Source organism: Crassostrea angulata, chromosome 6 (assembly GCF_025612915.1).
Source record: "Crassostrea angulata isolate pt1a10 chromosome 6, ASM2561291v2, whole genome shotgun sequence".
Taxonomy (NCBI): Eukaryota; Metazoa; Mollusca; class Bivalvia; order Ostreida; family Ostreidae; genus Magallana; species Magallana angulata.
Window position 1 is genome coordinate 59,542,879 of NC_069116.1, and position 26,555 is coordinate 59,569,433.

General features: G+C 33.9%; 2 protein-coding genes across 8 annotated transcripts in view; one reads left to right on the top strand and one right to left on the bottom strand.

The window, feature by feature from the left end:
- The window catches only part of LOC128190272 (cyclic nucleotide-gated channel rod photoreceptor subunit alpha-like), a 36,475-nt gene extending 18,711 nt beyond the window's left edge, over window positions 1-17,764 (top strand). For 6 of the 7 annotated variants that reach the window (XM_052862267.1, XM_052862265.1, XM_052862268.1 and 3 more), the window contains 12 exons: window positions 10,091-10,111; window positions 11,325-11,383; window positions 11,669-11,730; window positions 12,459-12,547; window positions 13,032-13,131; window positions 13,240-13,394; window positions 13,671-13,757; window positions 14,028-14,124; window positions 15,619-16,313; window positions 16,820-16,928; window positions 17,010-17,297; window positions 17,545-17,764. In XM_052862267.1, coding sequence (XP_052718227.1) covers window positions 10,091-10,111; window positions 11,325-11,383; window positions 11,669-11,730; window positions 12,459-12,547; window positions 13,032-13,131; window positions 13,240-13,394; window positions 13,671-13,757; window positions 14,028-14,124; window positions 15,619-16,313; window positions 16,820-16,928; window positions 17,010-17,297; window positions 17,545-17,580 — 1,798 coding nt within the window. In that variant the 3' untranslated portion in view covers window positions 17,581-17,764. The remainder of the gene's footprint in view (window positions 1-10,090; window positions 10,112-11,324; window positions 11,384-11,668; window positions 11,731-12,458; window positions 12,548-13,031; window positions 13,132-13,239; window positions 13,395-13,670; window positions 13,758-14,027; window positions 14,125-15,618; window positions 16,314-16,819; window positions 16,929-17,009; window positions 17,298-17,544) is intronic. The other variant, XM_052862264.1, reaches the window with a different exon arrangement.
- A 6,743-nt stretch (window positions 17,765-24,507) lies between these two features.
- On the bottom strand, window positions 24,508-26,272 carry LOC128190173 (uncharacterized). Its single transcript, XM_052862103.1, has 3 exons — window positions 25,999-26,272; window positions 25,554-25,688; window positions 24,508-24,961 (listed from the first exon to the last, which is right to left on the bottom strand). Exons 1-3 carry the CDS (start codon window positions 26,216-26,218, stop codon window positions 24,771-24,773), a joined length of 546 nt encoding a protein of 181 aa, XP_052718063.1. The 5' UTR covers window positions 26,219-26,272; the 3' UTR covers window positions 24,508-24,770.
- Window positions 26,273-26,555: the final 283 nt, after the last annotated feature.

Genomic DNA, 26,555 nt, shown 5'->3' on the forward strand with positions numbered 1-26,555 from the left:
TTTTAGACTACATTTATTTTCTCTTAGGAAGACTCCTCTTTTTTATAAGATTATTAAAGCTAAACAATTGAAAACTTCCTTTACTTTATAATGCTATAATGCTAAAATATATAAAGCTAAAATATCGTACCTAAAAATTTAAGGTGTATCGAACGGTTAGTCAGTGGATTCCTGGCTCCTGAAGACTAAATCGGTATCTGGGCGGTAAATAACATCTTATGTTTGGCTGTTACTTCGAGCGAATGATGAACACGGTACAGTGTTTTTGAAGAGATCAGTTTATAGGTTTGTCGTGTTGTAAATTTTGATTTTACACCCACCCAGTAAATTCAAAATTTACAACATGACACGTGGATATGTTCATAGTATGAACTTCATACCCAGAAGTACAACAGAGAATTTTTGAATATACAAAAGATCAGTTGATACGTGGAATTTAAACTTTCTGTTCTTATTATGCTGTAGTTGAAAAAATAATATTTACTACTTAGTGGGGTCGATCCAGCGACCTCAAAATAAAAAAAAGAATACACGTTACCACTAGGCCACGCATAGAAGACATTAATGTCTTTCTAATATATGTGACAATATGCATGAACGTATTTGAAAAGCCACTAATTGAAATTTTTGTTTTTTCAGTCAAAAGTTAAACCCAAATTAATTCAATGTAAACTTCTAGTTACTACAATAACTATAAAACTTAATTTTAATATGGTTCAAAGACCCATATATCCAACGATTTGTTGCATACTAACTGTTTTTTATATGGCAGTTTCAAAACCTGAAGATTTAAATAATAAAGTGCCAGTTAATTAGAACTCTTTTGACCTGGTAATTCGAAATTGTGTTTCATTTGATATATTCAAACTAAATATAATATAATATTGAAAATGTCAAATGTCTGTAAAAACCCTTTTAGTGGCCGAAAGCGTATACTAAGTGCGCTAGACCTCTTTATCAACATAATAGTTGTAGAGTTGTCTAGCTAGCCTAACTAAAACACCCGTGTATGCGAAACTGTCATAGGATCATCTAAATTCGTGAGAGGCTAAATTTCGTGGGTTGTTGGGTTTTTTGCTCATTCGTGGGGATGTAATTTCGTGGATGCGTCGGTTTTTAGTTTCAGTGAAAAAAAATAACTCTTTCAAAATTTGTTTTCGTCGAGGAAACTTCGTGTACATTCGTGGGAAATAATACAAAAAACATCGCCATCACGTGTTCCACGGTATATTAGCGATGAAGCAGTAGACGTGCTTAGAGGTTAGGGAGGCCAATATATAACCCGATAGATAAACCTTAAACTTTAGATATGATTTGTAAAACTGTAAACTATTTTTTTGGTAAACAAAAAATGTTTTTATTCATTTTTTAAAAGTTTTAATATTTTCTTACATCTTTATATAGAACTCTTCTTCTAATATAGATCAATACAATCTGAAAATAGTCACGGCCCTTTAACGCAGCCTCCCATTTAACTGGAATAAGGGGTCGATTGCATGGTGATTTATCAGAATAATTCATTTCCTGAAGACTTACATGTAGTATTTATAAACGATACAGTTTTAAGACAGGGTTAGAATAGATTAGATTAATCAGGAGACACTATAAAATGTGTTTATATCAAAACATTGTGGATCTCTTGCCACAGGAATGTAATGAATCGATTGAAAGCAGTCCACAGGTACCACAAATCTCAGTATATACGGTCCAACTATTTTGAGTGTAATGTTACATTGCAAATTTTGAATTTACTGGGTAATTGTAAATACAAAATTTTGTCATGTTTGTAAATTTTGTATTTACACCCACCCAGTAAATTCAAAACTTGCTCCATGACGGTTAAATGTTACCTCAGTGATATGACGATTGATAAAATATGGCAAAATAAGGGCCAAATATCTACTACTAAAACGTTTACATAGAACTGAACATTCTGTGTAATAACCACAATGATAATGAAAAACTATATACGAAAAAAATCATAATATGTAACTCGACTTTTTTCTTCAAAATAGTTGTAACTTGATTTACCTTAAAATTCTGGATTGTTGAAAACTTTAAAACTTTTTACAACTAAAATACAGTTAAGAATTAAGATAGTTGAAAACTTTAAGATTTTTTGAAAAACTACGATAGCTCAAAAGACCGTTGAAAGTTTTAAGACAGTGAAAAGTGTTGCCTTAAGTAGAATGTCGGTGTCTGCTGTAGCAAAGGAATCCAACATTAATTTCTATTTGTTTGTGTGAACTAGGAAACTGGGATTTTAGGTTTCTTTGAAAATAAGCTCATAAACAGAAAAGAATCCATTGTTTTTTTAGAGATAATTTTTCATCTTTTCCAGATTAAAAAATGTCTCTTTCTTGTTATCATGTTATATGATATCCATAATCTTGATTATACCAAAAAAAAAATCAACTCATATTCAGCTAACGTAAAAGTTGATGAGACATATACTGCGTACTAGTATATATAAAAGTTACATCCGTGATATGCCGTATATAATCGACAGTCGGTATATATAGGTCTGGGGGTGCAAGTTATTGCTGTTTGATTTAAAATTAGGTATATTTTGTTGGGGTTTTTTTTTGCATTAGAATATATTTTGAAAAGATACCGAAAAATTAAACACAGACATTTAAAACAAAATATTGAACCATTAAAAAAATGCAGTTGACGGCAAATTGCTCTCAAATCCTGTCGTTGCACATGTGTTTAGACATTGCTTTTTTGTGTTCTCATTTACTTTACTTTTTGAATAGGGTTGGATGGTTGTGGCCATTGTTATGCTATACATTTATTTACCTCCTTATGTAGAAGAGTTCTGTATAAAGATATAGGGAAATGATCAAATTTTAAAGACAAAGTATTTGAATTGTTTTCTTTACGATATGTTGGTTTATGCCCAAAAATATCAAGTCAAAGGTAAATTGATGACCACCAAGCCTCCGTAAACAAAAGGTATTTCTTTACCGAGTATTTTGTGTAGCATAGCCCAAACATACCAGGATACATGTTTGAAATCTGTGAGCGCAATGAAACAGTTTCTTTGCCATAAATTTTATATAAACACGTAGCTATCCATAAACTGAGAGTAGACCCAATTTGTATTTCTAAATCTAATTCTCAAGATTTAAATTTAGCACAGAAACACTGTCGTGTAATAAAACAGCCTAATTAAGGGCGCTAGATGGTTGGGGCCATTTTAGGCTATATTTTCCTCCTTTAGAGAAAGAGTTCTATATAAACTTATAGGAAAATGTTTAAATTTTAAAGCTAAAATATATGAATGTTTTCTTTACTACCTAACAGTTTATGGCCAAAAAGATCTTGTTTAAAAGTTACAGGCAGATCAGATGATGGATTTTTTTGCCATCAAGCCTCCTTAAAAGAAAACATGTAAATCTGTGACGGCCGTATGTCTACTAATTTCTCATCACTCGTGAGGCCTGTGGACGACGAATTAGTGTCACTGTCAGGTAACACGTCACTATTTCTTATCATCAAATATAAAGGCACAGAACTGTAGCACTTCATATAAAATCGGTTTGACATACCGTATACTATTAGATAGAGATACTTCCGAACATGCCCATATCCTTGTCAAGAGAGTGGTTTGAATCCTATATAGTAGTTGTAGCGTGGCCGTGAGACTTAATCTCATCTCATTGTGCATACTTACGTCCTATCAAATAAAAAAATATATTTTTATAGGCTAATTAGGATACAGGTGCTTTCTTTAATGGTCCATGAGGAGGTGAAGGTATCGAACAGAGCAGATACATACATCACCCGCATCAGTGGGTGAGTTATGTAGTGAGTCGTGTTGGAACTTCTCCGAAAAAATATTTATGATAGTTTTTTATTTCATCTCTCTTTGACGATTCATATTACGCGAGAAACAAGTACGTACATGTACGCTGTTTCTATCAACGTCTCAGGTAACAATATTCACGGAGTAACACAGTGGCCACGGAGTTACACAGGCGGCCACGGTGCGACACGGTGCATTTTCTTGAATTTTACAATACACATACACGGTGTCACACCGTGTACACGGTGTGACACAGACCATTTTCCACCGTGTTTTTTACACGGTGGGTGTCGGGATAATTGTGACCTGTACTGTATATTATCATTATTGTGCATGAGTATGTTACATGTACATCGGAAGAAGAGCCAATTCTTCCATATATGGAAGTAGCTACAATATTTGGGAGACTGATGTCTGCCTGTGCTTTTCGTGATATCGATTATACTACAACTAATCTATAGTATAGAGTATAGGAAGCTGGACGTTTCAATCGATCCAGAAGTTAACCCAAATAGTCAGTACTAAGATGTGAATAAATTAAAATGCTTTTATCAAATCAATTGTCCTTACAATTCATAAGGTCACATACATTTAATACTATGGAGACTAGTTTTAAGAAGTTTAGGAATGCGTACATTCACACGCTAAATTCAACTTGTCATTGTTTGTTTGAACAACTCTTTAATTTTTTTTGCAATACAGAGAATAATATACTCGGCGTAGCTAAATATAGACAAATGAAAATCCATTGTGATCTAAAGATAAGATATGAATTTTGATAGAATTAGTATTACATATTTGAAAATATTGTCGAATCATTTTCGAAGTATATAATAAAAATTAAACCCGGTTTTTTACAACTGAAGGTATTATTTTTCGATTTCTTCGAATTAATAAAAGCTCTCGGGGATTTCAGTAGTAATTTACGAATTAACCTTTAATTTTTGCGTCTAATCGGATATTCAACGTTTACATTTGCAACCGGTTTTCGATCCACGAGAGATTGGACCTCCAAGCTTTCGCCCCGTAGGTCATTCCAACCCGCTCGTTGCAGAATTATGCAATATATAATAAACTAGAGGATACAGATAGCAAAAACAATTTACTTTTTGGTCTATGAAGAGCTTTTTAAAGTGCTTCGACAGCCTACTTTGCCTAACCGATCTTATTGATTCATGTCATCCGTCAGAAAACTCCATTATAGATAACTAGTCCCGAGGCAACAATGTCTATCTACGAGCTCTTTCTTTTTACTGTAAGCACCAATTACACTATAAAGAAACTAATTTAAACTGTAAAAGATCATGGCGAGAGCTTAGATTTGTCCTGGCGGCGACCCTTCTCTCTGGTAGGGAGGATATTAGTTCGGGATCGGGATGCGGCGTTGATGAATTAGTGGTTCGCGTTGGCCCATACTTTGAGGACATGCCATTCCTCAGCTGGTTTTAACCCCCCCCCCCCCCCCACACACACACACAGAGTGACACAATACCTATACACACCACCATCAGTACCTATTTATTACATAGAGTTAAACCATAAATATATATTATATTTATGGTTAATTAAACGAAGTTTAATTTTGATTTAATGCCTTTTACCTATGGTTAAAAAATACCCTATAAAAGTATTTCACATCAAAACATTCTCAATGATGGCTTTATCTGCACAGTTAGAGCCATCATTGAGAATGTTTTGATGTGAAATACTTTTATAGGGTATTTTTTAACCATAGGTAAAAGGCATTAAATCAAAATTTTTAAAATAGAAATTCAGGATGGTATTTTGCAGACAAGTTGAGATAAACTGTATTTCCATTAGTGATGTTAATAAATATTCTATTATTTTTCGTTCATACGGAAAATACTAACGACCGTGAATTAAGGAGGATGGTCGGTAAACACATCTGAGAGGATTAAGGCGATATATAAAGCCTTATAACACGTATCATTAGCCTTGTAACACGTATAATTAGCCGTCTAACATGTATCAGTGGCCTTGTAATGCGTATGATAAGCCTTGTAACACGTATAAGTGTTACAAACAAAGAAGATATGAAAACATTTGGTAAATATTGTATTGTAATAAATATAGTTAAGCTATCAGTTACAGTCGTTCAAATGACGTTATTACATGTATTACTATGGTTGACAATGTAGCCCATAGGCCTTTTAACTAAGTGTTTAATTGGTAACACATAAGATGCGTTATCACTGACATATTTAACATAGAATTAATAGTGTAATTGATATTACTTCTCAGGCACGTAGCATCGTTTTTGAAAATGTGTGTGTGTGTGTGGGGGGGGGGGGGGATGGGGAAATTCATCCCCAAAAAAAATTTTGTGTATACTTTTAACTTTTTTTTTTAAATTTAACTGTTTAATACCTTATTTTATTACACCCCGATGCTACGTGCCTGCTTCTTTTTGCACGCATTTGTCCCATTTATTTTGCTTGTAAGCATTATTTGACAATTGTCTTTGGAAATCAGAAAAATACTCTTAGCAAATCCAACTGTACCACTAAAAATCGCTAGTCTTGTATACATTTCTCTTTGATTAAAAAGCAATGTTTGTCCAGCCCTGCAGCCAATGGATAATTTGGCTTGATTTTAAAAGTCATATATTGAGATAAAGAAATGAAAAAAAATAATTTTGTAGTTGTCAAAGGTAAACGAAAAGAAAACCTAAACCAAATATTTCAGTGTAGATGGTCGTATGTAGCTGTCATGACAATGCGGTCCTTTGTTTAAAACAAACTTGAATTGTAATAGCAGTTTCAAAGTCTTCACCCACTTGGTCTAACTAACTTATTGATGCAAACCCTTTGCAATTTCATTCGGTCAATAATTTATTCATTGTGTTTGATAAGATTAGTTCAAATTAGGAAGAAAACCAGGACTTTGGAACTACTTTATCTAACTGAAAATGAGAGAAATAGATCTTTGGCCTATATCTAGTTTTTCGTAGAAACATTTAGATGGATAAAGGTTCCAACCTACTCCAAGTGCTTTGCGGTAAAATGAGGCTTCCATATCAGGAGAGTCATTGGTTCATGTAGGCTGTGTTCTCTCTTATAACAAGCAAAATTATTCCGCACACATTTACAAGTATCTTGTATTTATATAACTTCTTCAAAAAATATATAAGTACATATAATACCTTTATTCTGAAAATTATATTCACTACAGATTCTTATTAGCTAACATACATTGGTCACGTGGAAACCATGAATCGACCCGGCTCCTGAAACAAAAATATTTTGTCTACTAATTAATTTTTTTTTCAAAGTCTGCAAAGAAACCATGCAATCTAATTAGAATCAGACTTGTAAATTAAAATCTGCTTTACACTGTACAAGTGCATCATGTAGGGGATGTTTTTTAATGTGAAAATTTGATTAGATTGAAAAAGCATGCAATGAAGTTCGATTTGTTACATAGTCACGAAGTGACCAGGTGTGTTATGTATACCTGGTAGGTAAACACAATACACAGGCGAGGCTTTACCTGTAATAAAAGATATACATTAAGATATGGTTATGAACGAAATCACAATTTAAAAAGTTGACGCGTATTGCAAAGTGTTCATGACATAAGTTTATAATACGACAACCTTATGTATCGAATTGACTTTAAAAAGTATATTCACTTAATTCTGTCCTTTTACTAAGTTTGCTGTAGGGGATATATGCAATTTAATGTACAATAGATTCGGTAAGGAATTCATACCTCTAGGGACACTTGAATCTTATTTCTTGTTTGCGAAAAGGAAATAAATAAGGGAAAAAATGACACAGACCAAAATGATTTCAAGAAGACGGAAGTTGAGTCAAATTTCCTATGCTGATGTTTCAACTTACTGCGTCATCGATTATGCAAATTTCTTATTGATGTTCAAATTTGAAGTGCATTAAATTGGACCAAATTGGAAAAAAAATATTCAAAGTTCTTCTTTAGTAACGCTAAATCTGTTTTTCTAGAAAGCACTGCTATTATTCACAGCCCTACACAGACGAAACATGCTCGTGGCAGAACATTAACCCCTGAGGTACAGACATTATTTGTTACAATTTAATTATCTGATGCAGCTTGATCAGAATCTCAGTATTTAGGTCCTTTAACTTTGCGCCAACGTTGCTCCCGAGTGAAACAAGTTGATTGGAATCCGTACCAGTGATACGAGTCTATAACCATCAGTCATTTTTAATCACGTGATCATTGTTGTGCGTGGGGTAAATAAATACATTTGACATACAGCAATCTTAGACATCTTGGTTTTAATGGGGAAAATGGTTGCATCTAATGCAACAAAATGCATATGTCATACGTTGAAAACGAAAGCTTTAGTTGTTTTGATTGCCATCTTTTTATCAGAGAAGGCAGGTGGTCTTTCAAAGCACGCACCAACTGACACGTGTTTGTCCAAGGGCGAATAATGCTGCATAAAGATATATACAAGTGAATTATCAAATACTCCTACATGTATTATCTCATTTTGACAGAACTTTTAAAAAATATATCATTATCAAAAAGTAAACTAACTAACCTAGTTCGTATAAATATTAACCCTTGTGTGGTGAGCATTTTTCATGTTCATGTTTCGTTCTTTATCTTGTTTAAGGGTATTCATTTTGTTTTAACAAACACATCTTGTTTATAATGCATTTCCTTGTTGTATATGTAACACAAAGTGTTTATGTTCTTCACTAAAATTTTGCCTTTGAGTTAGAAGTAGGCTCACATATTGATTTGCACAATATGTGATAAAGATATAATACATTTCTTAATCCATATCATATTATACCAGCCATCACTGCCCACGTTGAGCTCTTAAATTTGATATATGTAATTATGAATCAAAGTATTGAAGTATTGACGGGAGTTGATTTTATCAATTGTTATTTATTTTAAAATCAACGATATGTTATTTTGCATGGCAAGTAAATTCCTAGTATAAGTATTTGAATTACGCACATTTTTATAATATAAATCCTACAGAAATTTCGTGAAAATCCAATATCAATCATGTTGTGTAATATTCAAAGAATTATTCTATCAAACTACGTATTAGTACCTGGTAATCGAAATAGTTATGAGAAACTGTATGGATCCAAGCAAAATTGAACTCTACTCTCGTTCAACCAGACTCTTAGCGGTATCCGTTAATCTCCGACAAGCAAGAGAGACTCTATGCTTGTGGGAGATTTACGGAGACAGCCGAGCGTCTGGTTGAACGAGACTATATTGAACTTTGGCGTAGGAATACATAAAATGTACGACTTCAAAAAATATCTATATTGTTCATACAATTTAAAATCTGACTATTTACAAGATATCAATAAATGAGTTTCCTTGAAGAACAATTCTTAAGAACTCATTACATCGAATTTATTGATTAGAACTAAATGTTGTCAGCGGTGTTGATATGTGCTTAGGTCCAAACACTGTTTCACTTTCGGTTTGCCTGAGTAACTGCATAGGAGAGTTGATTAAAATCAATTCCCAAAAACAGAATACTTCATAAGTGATGTCAATCGCGTGACGTCAGACCGTGAAACTCGTGTAATTTCGATCGATCAACAAATAAACCACGCAAAACAAGTCTGAGAAGACATTACAATACAAACACTAGTACAATCATCTGTTAGAAGTAGTGTGAACACAATCGAATTTCTTGACAAAAAGAGGAAGAAAATTCTCGGTAAATTCTGTAGAATTCCGTACTTCTGTCCTGAGATGTCCTGAGAGATTTAATGAACTGACTTAAATGTCAAGGAGTTGATTACATCCCGATGACTTGTGTATACCAGTAAATTCAACTTTCCTACTGTCCTCCAATTTAAGGGGTCAGATGGTTGTGGCGTTTTCTAAAATGTATTAATCTCCTGAAGAAGAGCTTTTTTGTAAACATAAGAAAAACTTTGTTATTTCAGAACTGAAATTTATGGAATTTTACTAAATAATATGTTTATGTTAAAAAAAATATCTATCTAGAATTCTAAGGTAGATATAATGGGTAATCTGTTGACCATCCAGCCAAGATTTGTGTGCTGTCAAAGATCATTACATTGACCATAAATTCTTTAGGAAATTTAAAAATGAGACAAACTACAAATATCAAGATCAGATACTAGAGTTTCCATTTAATTTTTCGTGTGATATTTTTTTAATAGATATAACAAGGTAAATACAGGGCTTCTTTTTATAATAATGATTATGATAGTAATAGTAGTCTGAACTATGATATAATTTAATAATCTTTTCTCTTTATTCCAGAGAAAAATTATCAATTCGGGCGTAAGTAATTCGAATGCTGAGTATAAAGGGAATCCCTGTATTTGCTACGTGTTACGTCCTCTGCTCTGTGTGCAATTGCCTAATGTAGTTGTGTTTATGATTTGGTTTTCATCGACATTCTTGCACAAGAACTGTTCATTTTTACGTTTATTTTCTGCATCTGCATGTGTGTTGTGATTTAGATGGTATGTTATGCTAATAATAAATAGATTGATCACCCTTTGATTTATATGCACTGTTTGAATCGATGAAAGACTTAATTAAAATGGTGCTCGAGTGGAATTATTGATATTTGTGGAGACCATTTGCTTCGTATAATATAAATTTGTCATCCAAGTAGTTAATTTAAAGAATAACTGACTTTTTAATTAAGAATTGGGGGTTGTTTGTAATGGATATATGCGGTTTATAGATCCAATGAAGATAAAAATTATTGCGATATTGCTCAAAATTATTCCTTCTGATGCTTTATGTAACGAACCTGTGCTCGGCGAACGTTGCATTGTATTTAAAAACGACATGGTGACGCAAGGATGGTATTTAGTTTTGATGGTAATAAGTAAATAATAAAAGACTTATGAAAATTAAATCATCTGATTGGGACATATAGAATCATACATTCATGTCCATATATTAACGAATTGGATTCGTTGATGATTGATTTGTATGTCACGTGGTTTACTTTCCTGTTTGCGTTATACAGGGACAAAGAGGCTAAATTGTGGTCAGAACACTACAATATGAAAGAAAGGTTACATTTTTATCTTAAAATATTTACAACCATAACGATCTAGGAAGACATTCGCGGTCCTTGATAAAAGACATGCCAGTTGCTCATACTAGTATATAATAATATTGTCCTTGGCGCATGCGTAATCTTAAAGTTGAAGTTCTAAGCAGGACCAGACTATCAACCTGTTGTCTACTCCCGGAAGTGAATTCAGTTTTAGTCTGGTTTATTCTTCTTCACAAGAAACAAACTTGAGAGAGTTGTAAATAATTCTATTTCTGGTCAAAGATGTTTTCCTCGTAATGTCAGGTTGATAATTTTTCTTGTAACTTAGGTATTTATGGAAGTTTTATTTCTGTAATATAATAATTGTCTGCAGTAGTGTATGTTGTACTGTACAGAGCATGTAATTTCACACGCCAAACTGCAGGTGTGGCCTCACCACACGGCTCTGTTCTCATGTTCTCTTGCTTCACGTTATAGGTATGTCTTTGTCATCGTCAGCTACCTGATTGGGGTCTTCATATTCGCCACCATCGTGGGTGAGTATTCCAGCTGAGAGTAAATAAGAAAATAGCGTCATACGAGAGGTTGTTAACACGACAGTTCAACTTTGAATAAACCATACAGTCTCCATAGTTGATAACACCGCTATCTTAATGAAAACCGAGAGTGTTAAAACATTGATAACGAAATCTGTCTACAATTTCAGCTGTTCGTGTGGCAGCACTGATACTTATATACATCGATATAACATAAAGCTGCTATGATCTTACTCCCGCTGGTTACCTCTTTATTTCATTGTTTCCTATGACTTTGTTTTGTAGGACAGGTAGGGAATGTGATCACAAACAGGAACGCCAGCCGACAGGAGTTTGAGCGGTTACTGGTAGGTGGCCAGTGGTTCGAGTTCTGTTTCTGTTCAGCACGTTGTCTGGAGGGTATCATTGGTCGCTATCCAGCGTGTCTGATTTATCGCTAACAGCAACTATAGTCCTCAGTGATCAGTCGCACGATTGGCGTTATTTTTTTAAAGATACGAACTTCAGTAACATAACAGCTTTAATAATTTGTTTATTGCTGACGTAAAACTTATCGAAGAAAGGATCATTATAATCCTAAAGTACCTTGCTCAGGTCGCTGTCAGGAAACTAAAGTATATGAAATTATTGAAGAGAAAATATCTAGCCTTTGTCTTTATGTACTGAGGCAAAGACAACCAAGAAAATACTTTATCATAATTATTAGTTTTTCTGTGTAGGAGAATCCCGAAGTTAATACTGAATAGTCGATGTCAAACTTTTGCGATTTTGAGTGATAAGGCGCAAATATCAATCGTTTTAAAAGTGCACGTGTTGTAAAAAAATGTGTCTGTTTTGTTTAAGTCAAAGTGTGTCAAAGATTCCAGATGTAAAAATGGTAATGATAGCACGTTGAACTCATGAAACAGCATCAATACTAGTATTTGATAATGATAATTGTTACAAATTGACTTATAGATAAAATTGTAACTGCTCTCATATCAAATATCTCAATAACAATTTGTTGAAGTGTCAGTTACGATTTGTCCATTGTCCTACTAAATGTCAGATCCTTAAGGCAGTCGGTACATTGTAGGATGGCGCCAAGTTATACATGAGGATGCATAACGTCCCCCATGATGTCCAGAAGCGAGTACAGAGATGGTATGATTACGTGTGGACAAGGTAAAGACCAGGTGAAACAGCAGTGTTCCTCTTCTCTTATCAAGCATAGGAACGAGAGTATACTGTCAACCAACTCTTATTTTCTCGAAGTCTCGAATAATTCTCGTCACGATGCAGTTCTCATCTGTATTCCAGATAATCTATATTACACCGCGAAAATAAATCGCAGCGAACCAGTTGATCTCAAGTAAAACGCGAAATAAGTCGCTGCGAACCAGTTTATCTCAAGTAAATTGCAAAAACGTCGTTGTGAACCAGTTTATCTTAAGTAAAATGCATAATAAAAATTGTCGCGAAATAAAGTCTGTTTACAACATACCCAGTAGTCTCTCACTTACATAGTTATGTTACAGACGAGGATATAGATAACAGTTTAAAGAAAATGAAAAACTGTTCGTCAGTTTTGAAGCTTTTTACATCTAAAGACAAGCAGACAAACGAATAAAACAATAAACATGTTAGGAGGATTCTGATATCATTATAGGGGCCGAATGAAGGGTTCCGACATCAACTCGTTAGGTCTTCTCCCAGACAAACTGAAAACAGAGCTTGCTATCCATGTCAACTTGGAAACTCTCAAAAGAGTAAGTGCTGTTTTATTTTCTGCGATCTTTTCACATTACTTATAATAGATTAAATCGTCGACATCGAGCTTTTGACCTATTTCTCTTCCCTTTCGCATTGTCTCATAGGTTACCATTTTCCAAGAGTGCCAACCTGAGTTCTTGCATGATCTAGTGTTGAAGATGAAGGCGTACATATTCACCCCCGGCGATTTGATATGTCGTCAGGGGGAGGTAGCCAGGGAGATGTTCATCATAGCAGATGGTCTTGTGGAAATAATCAGGTCAGTGGAACTCATAATAACATGACGTCAGAATTTAAAGGACTTATTGAATCGAGATAACCACCATTTAGTCTCTATCCTGCAAATCACATCTCTATATTTTGAACGGTTATTACAGGGAGCATTTTAAGGGCTGGCTTATCTTAGGTAAAAACAGGTAAAGTAGGTGAACATAGTTAAAAATAATTTTTGTGTGAATGTTTATCAAGGGTTAAAATTGGATTGCGCAAATAATAATAAGACTATTTAAAGTGCATACAAACTTTTTTGTTATAGTGAAAGCGGTGTTGTGCTAACAAAAATGGAAACTGGAGATTTTTTTGGAGAAATTGGAATTTTGAATTTAGACGGAGGTATTAACAGGTGAGGAACAATCCCCTCCCCCCAAACTTAATACATGTACAGGCACACGCACTTTGTTTCGTTTAGAACTTTTTTTTATTTTTGGTTTATTGGGGTTTGTTTGTTTTGATAATAGTTGATTTTTTTTTCATTTGTCTTCTATTTACATACATGTATTTTATCAACAAAAGTATAACGACCTACGTTACTTCCTAAAATGTGTGTTTTCTTTTCTCGCTACCACCTTCTATATAAAGGCATGTTGATAATACATGTGGTCTTTTTTAAAAGGAGAACTGCTGACGTGAAATCCGTGGGATATTCGGAACTCTTCGTCCTTTCCCGTGAAGACGTGCTTGAAGCTCTCAAAGATCACCCGGAAGCAGAAGTAAAGGAACTTTTTTATACTCTCAAATAAATATAAGATTATTATATTAAATAATGCCAAATAAGTATTGCAACATTAAATGATATTAATCTAAAAATATGAGCATCCTATATTTTAGAGAAAAAGTCTAAATAAGTACATATATAGCTTAGTCGTTCAACGTGATAATAAGCCAGTTTTATCTACATGTATTTTTATGGAAGGTGTAGGAGATTGGGATCTGTATTGAATTCCTCGAAGTAAACAAACCAACTCTGTAAATTATCAGTATGACTCTTTACTCTTATATTCCAATACAATAATGCATTTTCAGGAGAGGCTTATTTCTCACGGTAAAGAAAGGTTAAAGTCTTATGGTTGTGGAAAAAACGCACCTTATATCGCATGGTACTTACAGCCAACTAAACCAACCTGTACTATTGGAATAGAACGTACTGTTAAATAAAGCTTAGAAATTACTAACATATTGGTATCCAAATTTGTATTTCTCAAGGATTCTAACAAAACCTAGAGTTTACTAATATTTGTTGTCACTTCATAATTACACAATATGTGACACAAGCAGCTGAGCCTTGTCTTTTGCTAACAATTTTCATTTGCTAACGATTCCGCACTGGTTGGTCAACAAAAGATCCACGCTATGTGTTTTGATATGGTTTGTTTTAATTATAGTATATATACATGTACTATATACAGCTATATTTAGTAAAAAAAATCTCATATTTTAGCTTTTGATTAGCATATTTTCATATATTTTTATTCAGAGATCCTCTTCTAGTCTTCTTCTATAGGTGACCAATACATTTATATTCATAGGGTGGCTCACGTTCGTAGTAGAAATAATATTCTAAGGTATAAGGTTTGATACTGTAAAGCTTGGTTATTATATTTCTGGTAGAAAACTTGGAGTTGGTCGTTTACTGTATGTTATTTTTTCTATTTTTACAATCAGTACAAGTCTAACCGATTATCATGTCGACAGGAGTTCATGACCAAAACATCCTACCTTAAACACGCATTACTGATGTTGAAAAGCGAACTGTTGAAATGCTTATCTGATGATCTCATCTATGGTGGCATATTCATACTTCAAATGTAATTGCATCTTTTATGATGCGCCCTTTTTATTTTCTGCTATGGACTCGAATATCAAATAGGAATATTCATGTAATTAAGTTTCTTCAATTCTTGGAAATTCGTGCTTCCCGAGATAAAAGAACGTGTGTAAATTGAAGAAACCAGAAATGATCTAAGATGCACATTTCAAGCATTTTGATCCCAGTATGTGTAAATTATACAGATCAAGAATTAACTTAAGTTACATTATATTACTTATCATATACATTTAGTCTGCATTTCAAACTATAAAGTATAACTATAAAGGAATATGTGTACACCTGTTACCTAATTTGTAAAAATTTAAAAACTAGTTTCGACGATAGAATGAAAAAAAAACGAATATAATTTATTAACATGATTTTTGTTCCCTGCCAGCGGGTCATTCGAGATTACGGGCATAGAAGATTAAAGGAAATTAAAGAACATCAGCAGAAAATGAAATATACTGCTCCTGATTTTCAAACAAAATGGTCGCCAACCTCTCCAGCCCGATACCTGCGAAGATGCTCTGGCCAGCAAGGTGGTTCCTTTAAAAGTAAAAAATCCCCAGGTCTCCTTGTTAACGTTTCAAAGCGAAAAAGTAAGCGTAAAAAATTTGTGGGTGCCATGAAAGAATTGGCCATGAAAACGACCTATAAGAGAGATCCGCCAAAGAGCCCTTTGAGCGCGGACCTGGTAGAAGACGGGCAGGTCGATGGTTGGCCAGTGCTGGCAACACTCGCTCATGGCGAAGTGATAGCGATCAAAGACAACAATCTCATAAAAAGAAAATTCAGTTTTCCAACGATTGTTGAAAAGGCAATGGAAGCCAATAAAAAAGGATTGCTTTTTTGTGAAAAAAATAAAGTGTTCGACAGTTCAACAAGTGTGAACAATGGAGTGACGGTGGATCTTAAAGAGTGTGAAATACTAAACAATACAGACATTCATGAAAATGAAGTTGTTCAGAAAAAATCAAACAAAGATTCCTGTGATTCTGGGGAGTTAAACTGTGATTTGTCAAACAATGTGAATGTAGACCGATGTTATTCTGGGCCGGATGGGATTGCGGTCAATAATAACACGAAAAGGTATCGGACCTAAAATGTGTGTTGTGGTGCTATTAATTAAAAGATAGTTTAATTAATAGGCTATAAAATAATGACTTTTCATGTGATTAACATTAACCATGGTACAATCGCAATATTTATTTTAACCATTATGCACGGTCACATCTAGAGAGTAGAATAGACACGCTTTTCTCCTCCCTTAGATAAGATTAGCAGTTGTTTAGGTTTAAATTCTCTCTGTGAGAGGATATTAAAGTAAGTAGATACATTTCAACTATATAATAACATTCAAAACATTATTATCTTTCATTAAATATATCAAAAGAAAATACTTCAGGATTAAATAGATAATATGTATTTATTAAGGTTTTGAACTGTATTGCAAAATAAATCTAAAATACACCAGAAATTAATGAACTACACTATCATGATCAGTGAACCAAATTTATCTTTTATTTAGAAATTTCTTACTACATGTAGTAACTGTATGCATTTTTCATGTTTCTAGTTTATTAACTATTTTTAAGTGCCAACGATGGTAAACAGGAAACCATCTTAGCGTATGACGACACAGAAATTTCGTCACACGCTGTCTGTAGCTGTTCGGACACATCAACAAAGTTGAATCAAACTCTGGTGAGTGTCGTAATATATGTCCAGGTTTGCTAATTTACTGTCATTACTGAAATTTAAAATGAAAAATGCCTCTTTTAACAGGAACATGTAAATTCTCATTTGATGAGCCTAACCCAGCTCATGAAAATTCAAGTCAAGGTCTTGGAAGAAATACGAAATAGCCAATTTGAAAGTCAAAATCAAACTGTTGTAAGTGAAGTTGTTCAAATTCAACCTGTTGCGAGTGAAGAAGTAAATACAAGTAGCCAACAGCGGTGCTCACCGACAGACAAAGTGGACAGTGAGATCGAGAGTCCGGACACACCCATCGAACACGACAATGCCGAGCGAGGGGAAACAGAGGAAACTCGGGAAGACTTTCAGGAATCGGTACGCTTACAATTGAATCTTTCATGCTTTTCCGGTAAAACCAGGAAAACGCCTCAAATGTATTAATTTTTCAAGATGTAAATATTTAATTTATAAAATAGAGTCGCTTCCCATTAGTTTGAATAAGTGGTATAACAGAAGTATTTTTTTTATTATTTGACTTAAGAATCGAAACGAACGAAGGTTTCTGAAATTTGATGGTGCAAATCACACAATCATGTTCAGTTTATAACTTTGTCTTTTGCAGGAGTCAACAGAAATAGACGTCAGTACAAGTTTATAATCATGACAATAAATCAAAGAAAGAATGCAACGCGACAGTAAAATCGTTGCGGAATGAACAGACTGTGAATAAAAATTTACGCAACGAAAAGGAGGACGAAATCGTGAATTTTTTCCACGTGATACAGAAAATGGCAGAAACGATACAGATGGGAGAGATATCTTAATAAAAATATATTGTTCATTTTTTTTTTTGGTTTCGTCGATGAATTCCAGTAAAATGTTTGACAGGCTGTATGGCGATAACACTGAGACCTGCCAGCCATATAGCTCACCTGATATACAGCTCCCAAGTACATTTTTGTATCATCTTTTGTTTTTAACTTGTCTTGGGTCATAGATTAAACATGAAGGAAAACTTATTGTCATTGGCTATTAGACAGCGTATACTTACCCGGAGGCTCTGCATTTCAGCCAACTTAAAGTGTGGATAACCAGCACAGCTATGCTAACACATATTTAGGTGGCTCGACACACCAATGCATTATTTGGTGGATCGAGGAAGAATCATTTTTGAGAAATGATTATTTAAAAATGACACCTATATCGGCTTCCAATTATTTAAAAAAAAATGTATTTTTGATAGAATTAAAAGAAAATACGTCACGAAATTGGGTAGAACTTTCTGCCGTAATCCAACTAATAACATTTTCTTCCTTCGCTTACACTGGCGTTTCTTGGACATGTAATATTTAAAAAAAGATCATTTAGGACTATTTTCTGTTGTGCACAATCAACAGAAATAAGGTAGGATGTCTTAGAAACGTAAATGACCACAGACTTAAAATTATTTTTACAGATGAAATGTGACGTCAAGCGTTCACAGTCATTGGTCTGCATAGTCTATTGAGGGGGAGGGGGGGGGGTTCAAATCGGAAAACATCTCATCGGCTCCCCGTCATATCGTAAACTTGAGAATGGGGTTTCCTGTCATATCAGAATGATTTGTTAATACAGCGCACTCATGTTCGACCAAAGGTCAGCCTTGATGAAAAATAAAGGCTACTTATATATCGATCTATACACGGGACGGGAAAGAACACCATCCTAAATCAAAAGATTAATACCATACAGAAATATCGTCTAGCTTTGATTAATGACAACAAGCAAATTCTTGTTACACTCAAATCTTAAAGAAAGAAGACCGCAAAGTATAAGCTATCAAAATCATCAATATTTACAAGCCAGGCTACGGACATTGCTCTGATCTGATTGCTTTGTGAATATCAACCTACACTAATGCGGACTGTTTTTGATGAATCTGAAGGATTATAATGAGAAAGTATGTGTATCTATGACAACTTGAACTAGAAACTGACCACGACAGACAAAAGTATACATAAAATGTTCTTTTTATTCCATTCGAACAACTTTTCCGTCCTAAATGGAAAACAATTTCGCCTTCGTTTTCAGTATATCTGATTAATGAGCCTCGACCACCCATGAAGCCTTTGCCGGACTGAACTTCCTACGGGACACGATAATTTGTTGCCACTGTATGCTGATGATGAAGTACTATTGTCCCGAAACCTCATTAGGCTTCAACAATGAATCTCTCTCCTTTTTTCCTCTCGGACATTTAAAGGGAATTTAGTTTTTAAAAAAACCATGTGTAGAAACAGATTCTCTCTGTTTAATTAAAAAATTGTAAGCCTTGGTTTTTTATTTATTTTTTTAACATATTTCTCAAAAAAATGTGTGTGTAGAAGAAGATTCTCTCTGTTTGATTAAAGGTATAAACCTTGGAAGCGATGATTTTTTGGGGTCGTATATATCTAGATCACTGGGTCATATATATAAGTCTAGATCTCTTCGTATTTCAAAGTAGATTTGTTTCTTGTTATATCAAAACGTTACCAAGGCAATGAATTTTATCAATTGCAAATGCTGATTATTTCAATTAGATTTATTTGTCAAGATTTCAAACAATGCCTTTGAATATGGATGAGAAGTAGCACAATGCACCTGGGGACCCCCATTGAAGCATCTTGTGCGGATTTACAGTAAAACACACTTATAACGACCTGCTAGGGACGGGTGATTTTATTTCGTGATAATCAAAATTCATTACATCCATTTACAACATATTATATAGTCATGGGGAGTGAAAATCACTTCGCTGTAAGCGTCAATTCATTATAAGCGTGTTCGCTATAATCGTGTTTTACTGTATACTATAATAGCTTGAGCGAGAAATGAAGACATTCACTGAAATATAAGTCAGTAGTACATGGAAGATTCCCAGAGCGATCAATGAGGAAGTCAAGTTGTTCACGGTTAATACAGTGAATCGTGTTTAAGGATCGTCTACAACACTCTTTCATTATTAAAGATAGTATTTGTATTTCTGAGATTTTTATTCTCCGCAACGGTTTCTTTGAAATGAGAAAAAGGTAAGGATATAACATGCATAGGTGTCTGGGGGATTTTGGAGTTTGCCAGGAGGGGTCGGGGAATATTTTCCGGAGGGGGGGGGGGCTACTCTAGATCCGCGCATTGACAACGAAATGTCTTTGACCTGAAAAACTCCTTTCGGAAAATACAAACAAAGTATTCAATGATTGCGTTACATTTGTCAAATTAAAATGTTTAAATTATTGGATAAAACAACACTGTCACAAACTCTAGATCAACCCGTGCTCTATTACACAACTAAAGGCACATTACCGTAATAAAATTAGATTGCGACAATGAGCACACGGCGGGTGCGACCGGTCAACTGGGGATGCTTACTCCTCCTGATCCTAACTCTATCTTTTTTAAAATTCCACTTACCAAAATTAAGCAGTGTAAATCCATACCGGCTATGTGTATGCCTTTAAATAATGGTTTTTTCCTATGGCATATTTCTACGTTTTAGAAATATTGCCTCTTAGGCCGAATATTTGAAACAAATAAAGAAAAAGATTTATATAAAATCAAAATTTTTAACTATATTTAAATGCAACATTTTGAATAGGTAGACAATATACCGAAATAAAATAAAAATTACATGTTAAAGGAATGCTCTTTATCCCACTCAAAGATTATTAAATTTTACATGAAAATATTCGTTATTCAAAATGTTTGTTTAATTAAAAATGAGCGTTAGATCCCGGTATTTCAATCGCCGATAAATAAAACAAACAAACAATTAATTTAAGAAAAACACTAAACAGAACCAGATATGAGATTTAGAACTCGAAATGGAGACGATTATAAGGTAAGATAAGAGTTGTTGTTATACTTTCATGTTAAATACTGAAATCTGATTGGTTAAGACGCAGTTAATAATATTTACTATTACCCTCAGCGTTAGCAACGCACTTGGCAACGGGTAACATTAAAAAATGTTACATGCGCGAAAGTTATGCGCGTACGGTTCGCTGTAGAATTCACGTTATTCCTATATAAAAGCAGTAAAATTTTCTTAAAAATTAAAAAAAAAACATTCAGTATAACAAAATAAATAGTGCCTGTTTGGGAGGATAACAGTTGAAATTGACACCCCTCGAAAACCATTGTCAACCTCCGCTTCGCGTCGGTTGACAATGGTTTTCTCGGGGTGTCAATTTCAACTGTTACCCTCCCAAAAAGGCACTATTTATATATTAGAACCATTTTATTAGGGCCTTTGATAAACATACAAGTAAAGAGTATTAAGTAGTACATGTACATGATATTGCATATATAATATTGATATTTCAAAATTGGCAGTATAAAGAGAAAGAACAGAAGGTAGGGATTAATAATCAAAATTATGTTAGTAATAAACCTACAAATTGTTTAATTTTTTATGCTCTAGAGAATTTTACAGAATGTGGTACATTGTATTTCTCAGGCTTAAAATTTTAGTAAAAAAATCGCCTTGCTTGGTAAGCTACAAAATTTCAGTAGAAATAACCCAATAAATTTTTATTTTGTTTGTTAAAACTCATTTTTTTTCAGCAATATTAACCAAAATATATGATGTCTGCATGTTTTACTTTTATTTAACTGCCAATCAATGACCTAATATAAGCATGCTTTCCCATTATGATAATATTTGGGGAAACTTGATAAATATCTCAATATTTCGTCGAGGTCCAAATTTAAAAGTTTAAATCAATATGAGCTGCAATTTTCATATAGGAAATTTTAAATGTGAAATTCTAATTTACAACTAAGATGACAAAACACATTATGCATATGGTTTATAAACTTTTGTAAGACTTATTTTTGTGAGAAAGGTTATTAAAATTATTGTCGTCCAGTACAAAAAAATTAAATTGTTATATGATCTTTAGTGAAGAATTTTGCCTTCTGATGAATTCATTATTTTATGATAAATCCTATTTATCATAAAGGTTTATATATTTATGTAAGATGCAGAATTATCCTACCAAATGAATGAAATAAAACTTCAAAAATACAGCTCATATTTCTTTAAGAAAATAATTATGCAAACCCAAGAAGAAAAAATCCCAACAGTTTATTCAAAATGTTCCTCATTAGTTAAATAAAATTAATTCCAACAATTCTTAGACATATCGGGATCTGTTTTTAAGGGCCATGAAGGATAAACGAGAATAAATGAAGAAAAAATGCTTTCAACAAGATACATGGCACACCACGTCCTGCTGATGATAAAATACAGTAAGAACCTTTCAGTAACCTTACCTTTAACGTTTATCCAAAATACAAATGTATAGGTAGCAGGGACTGCAGCATCCATATATTTATTTTATTTTAAACCGGAAAATCCTCGATTATACCTTAGGATCAAAAAAATAATTAACAGAATCAGAAAGTTCCCGACATGATTCTCAAAGAAGGCTTCCACAAAGAATTTCACACAAATGGATTACTCTTCAGAAAAAAAAAAGCAATATGCTCAAATATTGTTGCATCTCAAAAAAAGTTTTGTAAATTATAGTCTAACATATGATATGGACGGAAGTTTTAGCAGTTGAAAAGAATTTTGAATGAAAACCAAAATAATATATAGAGAACGCCTATTTTGTTGAACTTGTTTGAACTTTCTATAATCAATTATGACCGTATTTTGCTTTTCCAATGGGATGTACACTTTGTAAGTGATTTTTGTCAAGGTTCAGTAAGCGCTACAACTTATCTGACTCGGTCACCCACAAATCCCCACCCCTTACATTACGTCATAACCACGGACGATTTTCTTGCCCAATGGGAGTGCGGAGAATAAAGGCAGTGATGGTGTCGTGGTCCCGAGATTTCACCTATCACCAGGGCACGGCTCAGAAGTCGGTCGCTGGGGTCGTTCCCCCTATCCGGACCTACTCCGACACCTCTTGCGTCACAGATTATCTAATAAATTCCAACCGAGAAGCAAAAGGTGTGATTTTTTAACAATGATTTGAAACTAGATAACGTACCTTAAAACACGATATTACGCCGTCTCCTATTCGGTTTTTAAAATACAGGGCGTATCAAGAAACATTGATATTCAAATATCTGTTCAGTGAAAAAAACTAAACAAATAAAGAAAAAAAACCCAACAATAACAAAACAAGCTATGGAGAGACGCGTGTTGTAAAATATTCACATAATATTTAGATTTCTGGTAAGTTTGGTTTCTTACACACAAGAGAAAACTAGTCCTAAAAATAACATGATTCTTTCCGGTTTGATGCCAATGGAAACATGTCGTTTATAAATCTTAAGACTCACAAAAAATACTAAAAATTCAATGATTAAAGAGAAGTATTATTAGCTTTTATATATAAAAGATTGTTCCTGAAAATTACTGCAACCTTACGATCTGTCTCTATAAGAAAAATATAGACCATTTTTCAATAGATCTCATACTAGTATTCAAAGTTAGAACCAGTTTCGTTAACAAAATAAATCTTATTAAAGTTACTTCAAAAAATACTTCTCTTATGTAATAGGTTGTCAATATCTACAATCAGACCGCCTTTTAAATGCATTTTATTAAAATCTCTAATAATTTGATTGTAAACTATTTCGTTATATACATATGTAGATCAATGCTAACTTTGGATAATATTGAAATGAAATTAATACAGGTATATTTATTTACACGTGGATAGAAACTTAAGATCCAGTAAAAATATGCACACAAGGCTAGGTTACCACACAGGGTATTGAGTCGGTGCTAACCATACTATCAGTACCGGTATATATAGAATTCCGTTGAGTCTTGTAAAGTTAAACAAATCTTAAATTTTTCAAAACTGTAACCTGATTAAACTGTCATCCAATCCTCGTGTGGGAAGATTTGTTAAGGCTTTCCGTAACAGCAGACTCCTAGTGTAAACGGATGTATAAAAGGTTTTGACCAAAAACCAGGACAAATAGATAATCAAATGATTTTTAATTAAGGGCAGACGCAACGTTCCTAAGTTTTTTAAAAAAATTCCTTGATAGATTACTTCTGCTTTATTTGCAAACCTGTTTATTTAAAACCTATTCATGCCCAACAACTCTGGGTGCAGCATCAGGCTATTCTTGAAGTTAAAATATAATAGATATTTTTAATTCAAGCTATATTTCCAAATAGAAAATTATCATAAAACATAAAAATATAATTTTTGGAATTACGTGGTGGAAATCTTCACATTGCAGAAATATAAAAATAGAAAATAATGGAAGATAAGTCGTGTCCGAACTTAAATGCGACAATGCCTAATTTCTGCGTTGATTAAATTTTGTAACTTTGTTATATCTTTTGTGGAAATGCAGGATAATGCTTAATAATGTTATCATTATATAGCGTAAAAGATAACACATGTATGTCAGAAGCATTCAAAATATTGTTTTATTACATATCCATGAAACAAATCCTTATTTAATGACCCCCCCCCTTCCCCACACCCACAATTCCGATTTTAAAGAAACAAGAAAGACAATCTTGATTATTTTGATTATTTCTTCAAGAAATATTTATTTTTTTGAAATCAACACAGAATAATTTTCCGACCAAATCACAATGCTGGTTGAAATGACTGCTTCACTCAAATGCCAGAGTTCTTTCCTTGTTTACACCGGTATCGTATGTACCAATAGATCTTTATAACTCGGCATTCAGGTTCAATCATTTGAATTCATTGCCCATCTCACCAGCCGAGAAATCGTCTCGTTATTCGCATTCTCCGAAGTTATCACTGCCTTTTAAAAACATTCATAAGCAAGTTGAAAAAATCTTTATTTTTTATATATACAGTGTCATTCGTTTCAATTCATCATGGAATTTCTGTTCCTCATGGAGTTCCTTCCAAAACCGGAACCGGAAGATTCGCCGTCCATTGAGGTAGAGCTTGCAATGAAGGTCGGGAGTAGGATCAGCAGGGGGAGGATGATCAGGGCGGCCAGCATCAGTCCACTGCTCGTGTCAAAGCCTCCCCCGGGACTCTCTGTCACCGAAGCTGAAAGCAGGAGCGGAACAAATACTTTAACATTGATACGAGACTTGAATAGATATTTTAGAATGTCAGTATTCACTCGAGATTTGAAGAAATACTTACACAACAATTCAATATTTACGTACGCGAGACTTACGACAATTACTGTAATATTCTCACGAGATTTAAAATATAATTTAACATTTAATATATCATTTTTAACTATTTATATTATCATTTATACGAGACTTGATTTTAACATTTCAATATTCGCAATAGACTTGAAGAAACATTTTAACGCTTCAATCTTCACACGAGATTTGAAAAATTAATCTGACATTCCAGTAAGCCGTTCAAGACATGAATTAATTCTCCAACATTTTAGTAGGATGCGAGACATGTTGAAATACCCTTATATCTCAATTAATATCCATTCCAGACCGGTAACATAAGAACAAAAAATTTGATAATGTTTAAAAAAACCATGGTTTCATTAATTTTCACTGGTATCAATTTTAGTAGATTTTATACGAGACTTGTAATAACTTTGTTGCATTTCGGTGTATTCGTATCAAGACCAGCATTAAGCACAATATTTAATAGTTGCGGTACTTACATCCATCGTCGGGGAAACAGTCCGGCTCCCCGGAGGTCCCGGGGGGACAGCGACACTCGCCAAACCCGTTCGACGCCTCAAAACACTCGGTGTTTCCCGGACATTGCTGGGTGGGGCCTAGTCGATCACATTCCCCTGAAAAATAAATGTCCTGGTAAAATTACTTTGTTCGGAAATCAGTGGGAAACTTAATACGGTGATTGCATTCTCGTAATAAAAATTCGCTGGTTTGGTGTAAATATGGAAAATAAATGTATTATATTGTGAATTATTAAATTTACACTCGCAAAGTAAATTCAAAATTCACCATAAATATGTCACATTATGCAAATTTTGTTTAAGCACCTTTTTTTTTATAACAACACTTATTTAGCACACATCTAAAATAGAAGCTAGAGAGGTTTTTACTTCAAACCTTTTATTAAAGTGTTTCACGTCAACTCACCGAGGCAACCGTCCCGTTCTATTACTCTGTTTGGAGGGAAATCGTAAAAGCCGGGCGCACAAACGCATCTGAACATCCCGGACATGATCTCCTCGCAGACGGCGTTTCGTGGACAGCTGGGCGACATGGGGTCACATGTTTGTCCCCTGGTCCCCAGGACTAAGAGAAGGACGACGAAAGAAACCCCAACAGAAAACTTGGTGCTCCCCAACGCGTACATGTTTGCTTCTTGGATGTCGACAAACGTATCGAGCCCAGACCGTGTACCTGAAGTCAGGTGTTATAACCGAGATCTATATTGTAGACAACTAGGGTAATTAACGCAAATTAATATGCAGATGGGAGATAGAGTGGGGGCATGTTCTATCTTATAACCATACGTGTGTTACCACATTTCATCTTTTGACTCCTAAAATTCGAACAGGCGCAACAGACCGGAAGTTACGGGACTGCAGACGCTGGATCTCTGTTCAGAAATACATCTTTACAATACGTTGCTTGCATCAATTAAAAATGAAATTCACAAAATTAAAAGTTTGTGTTGCCGGTAATTATCG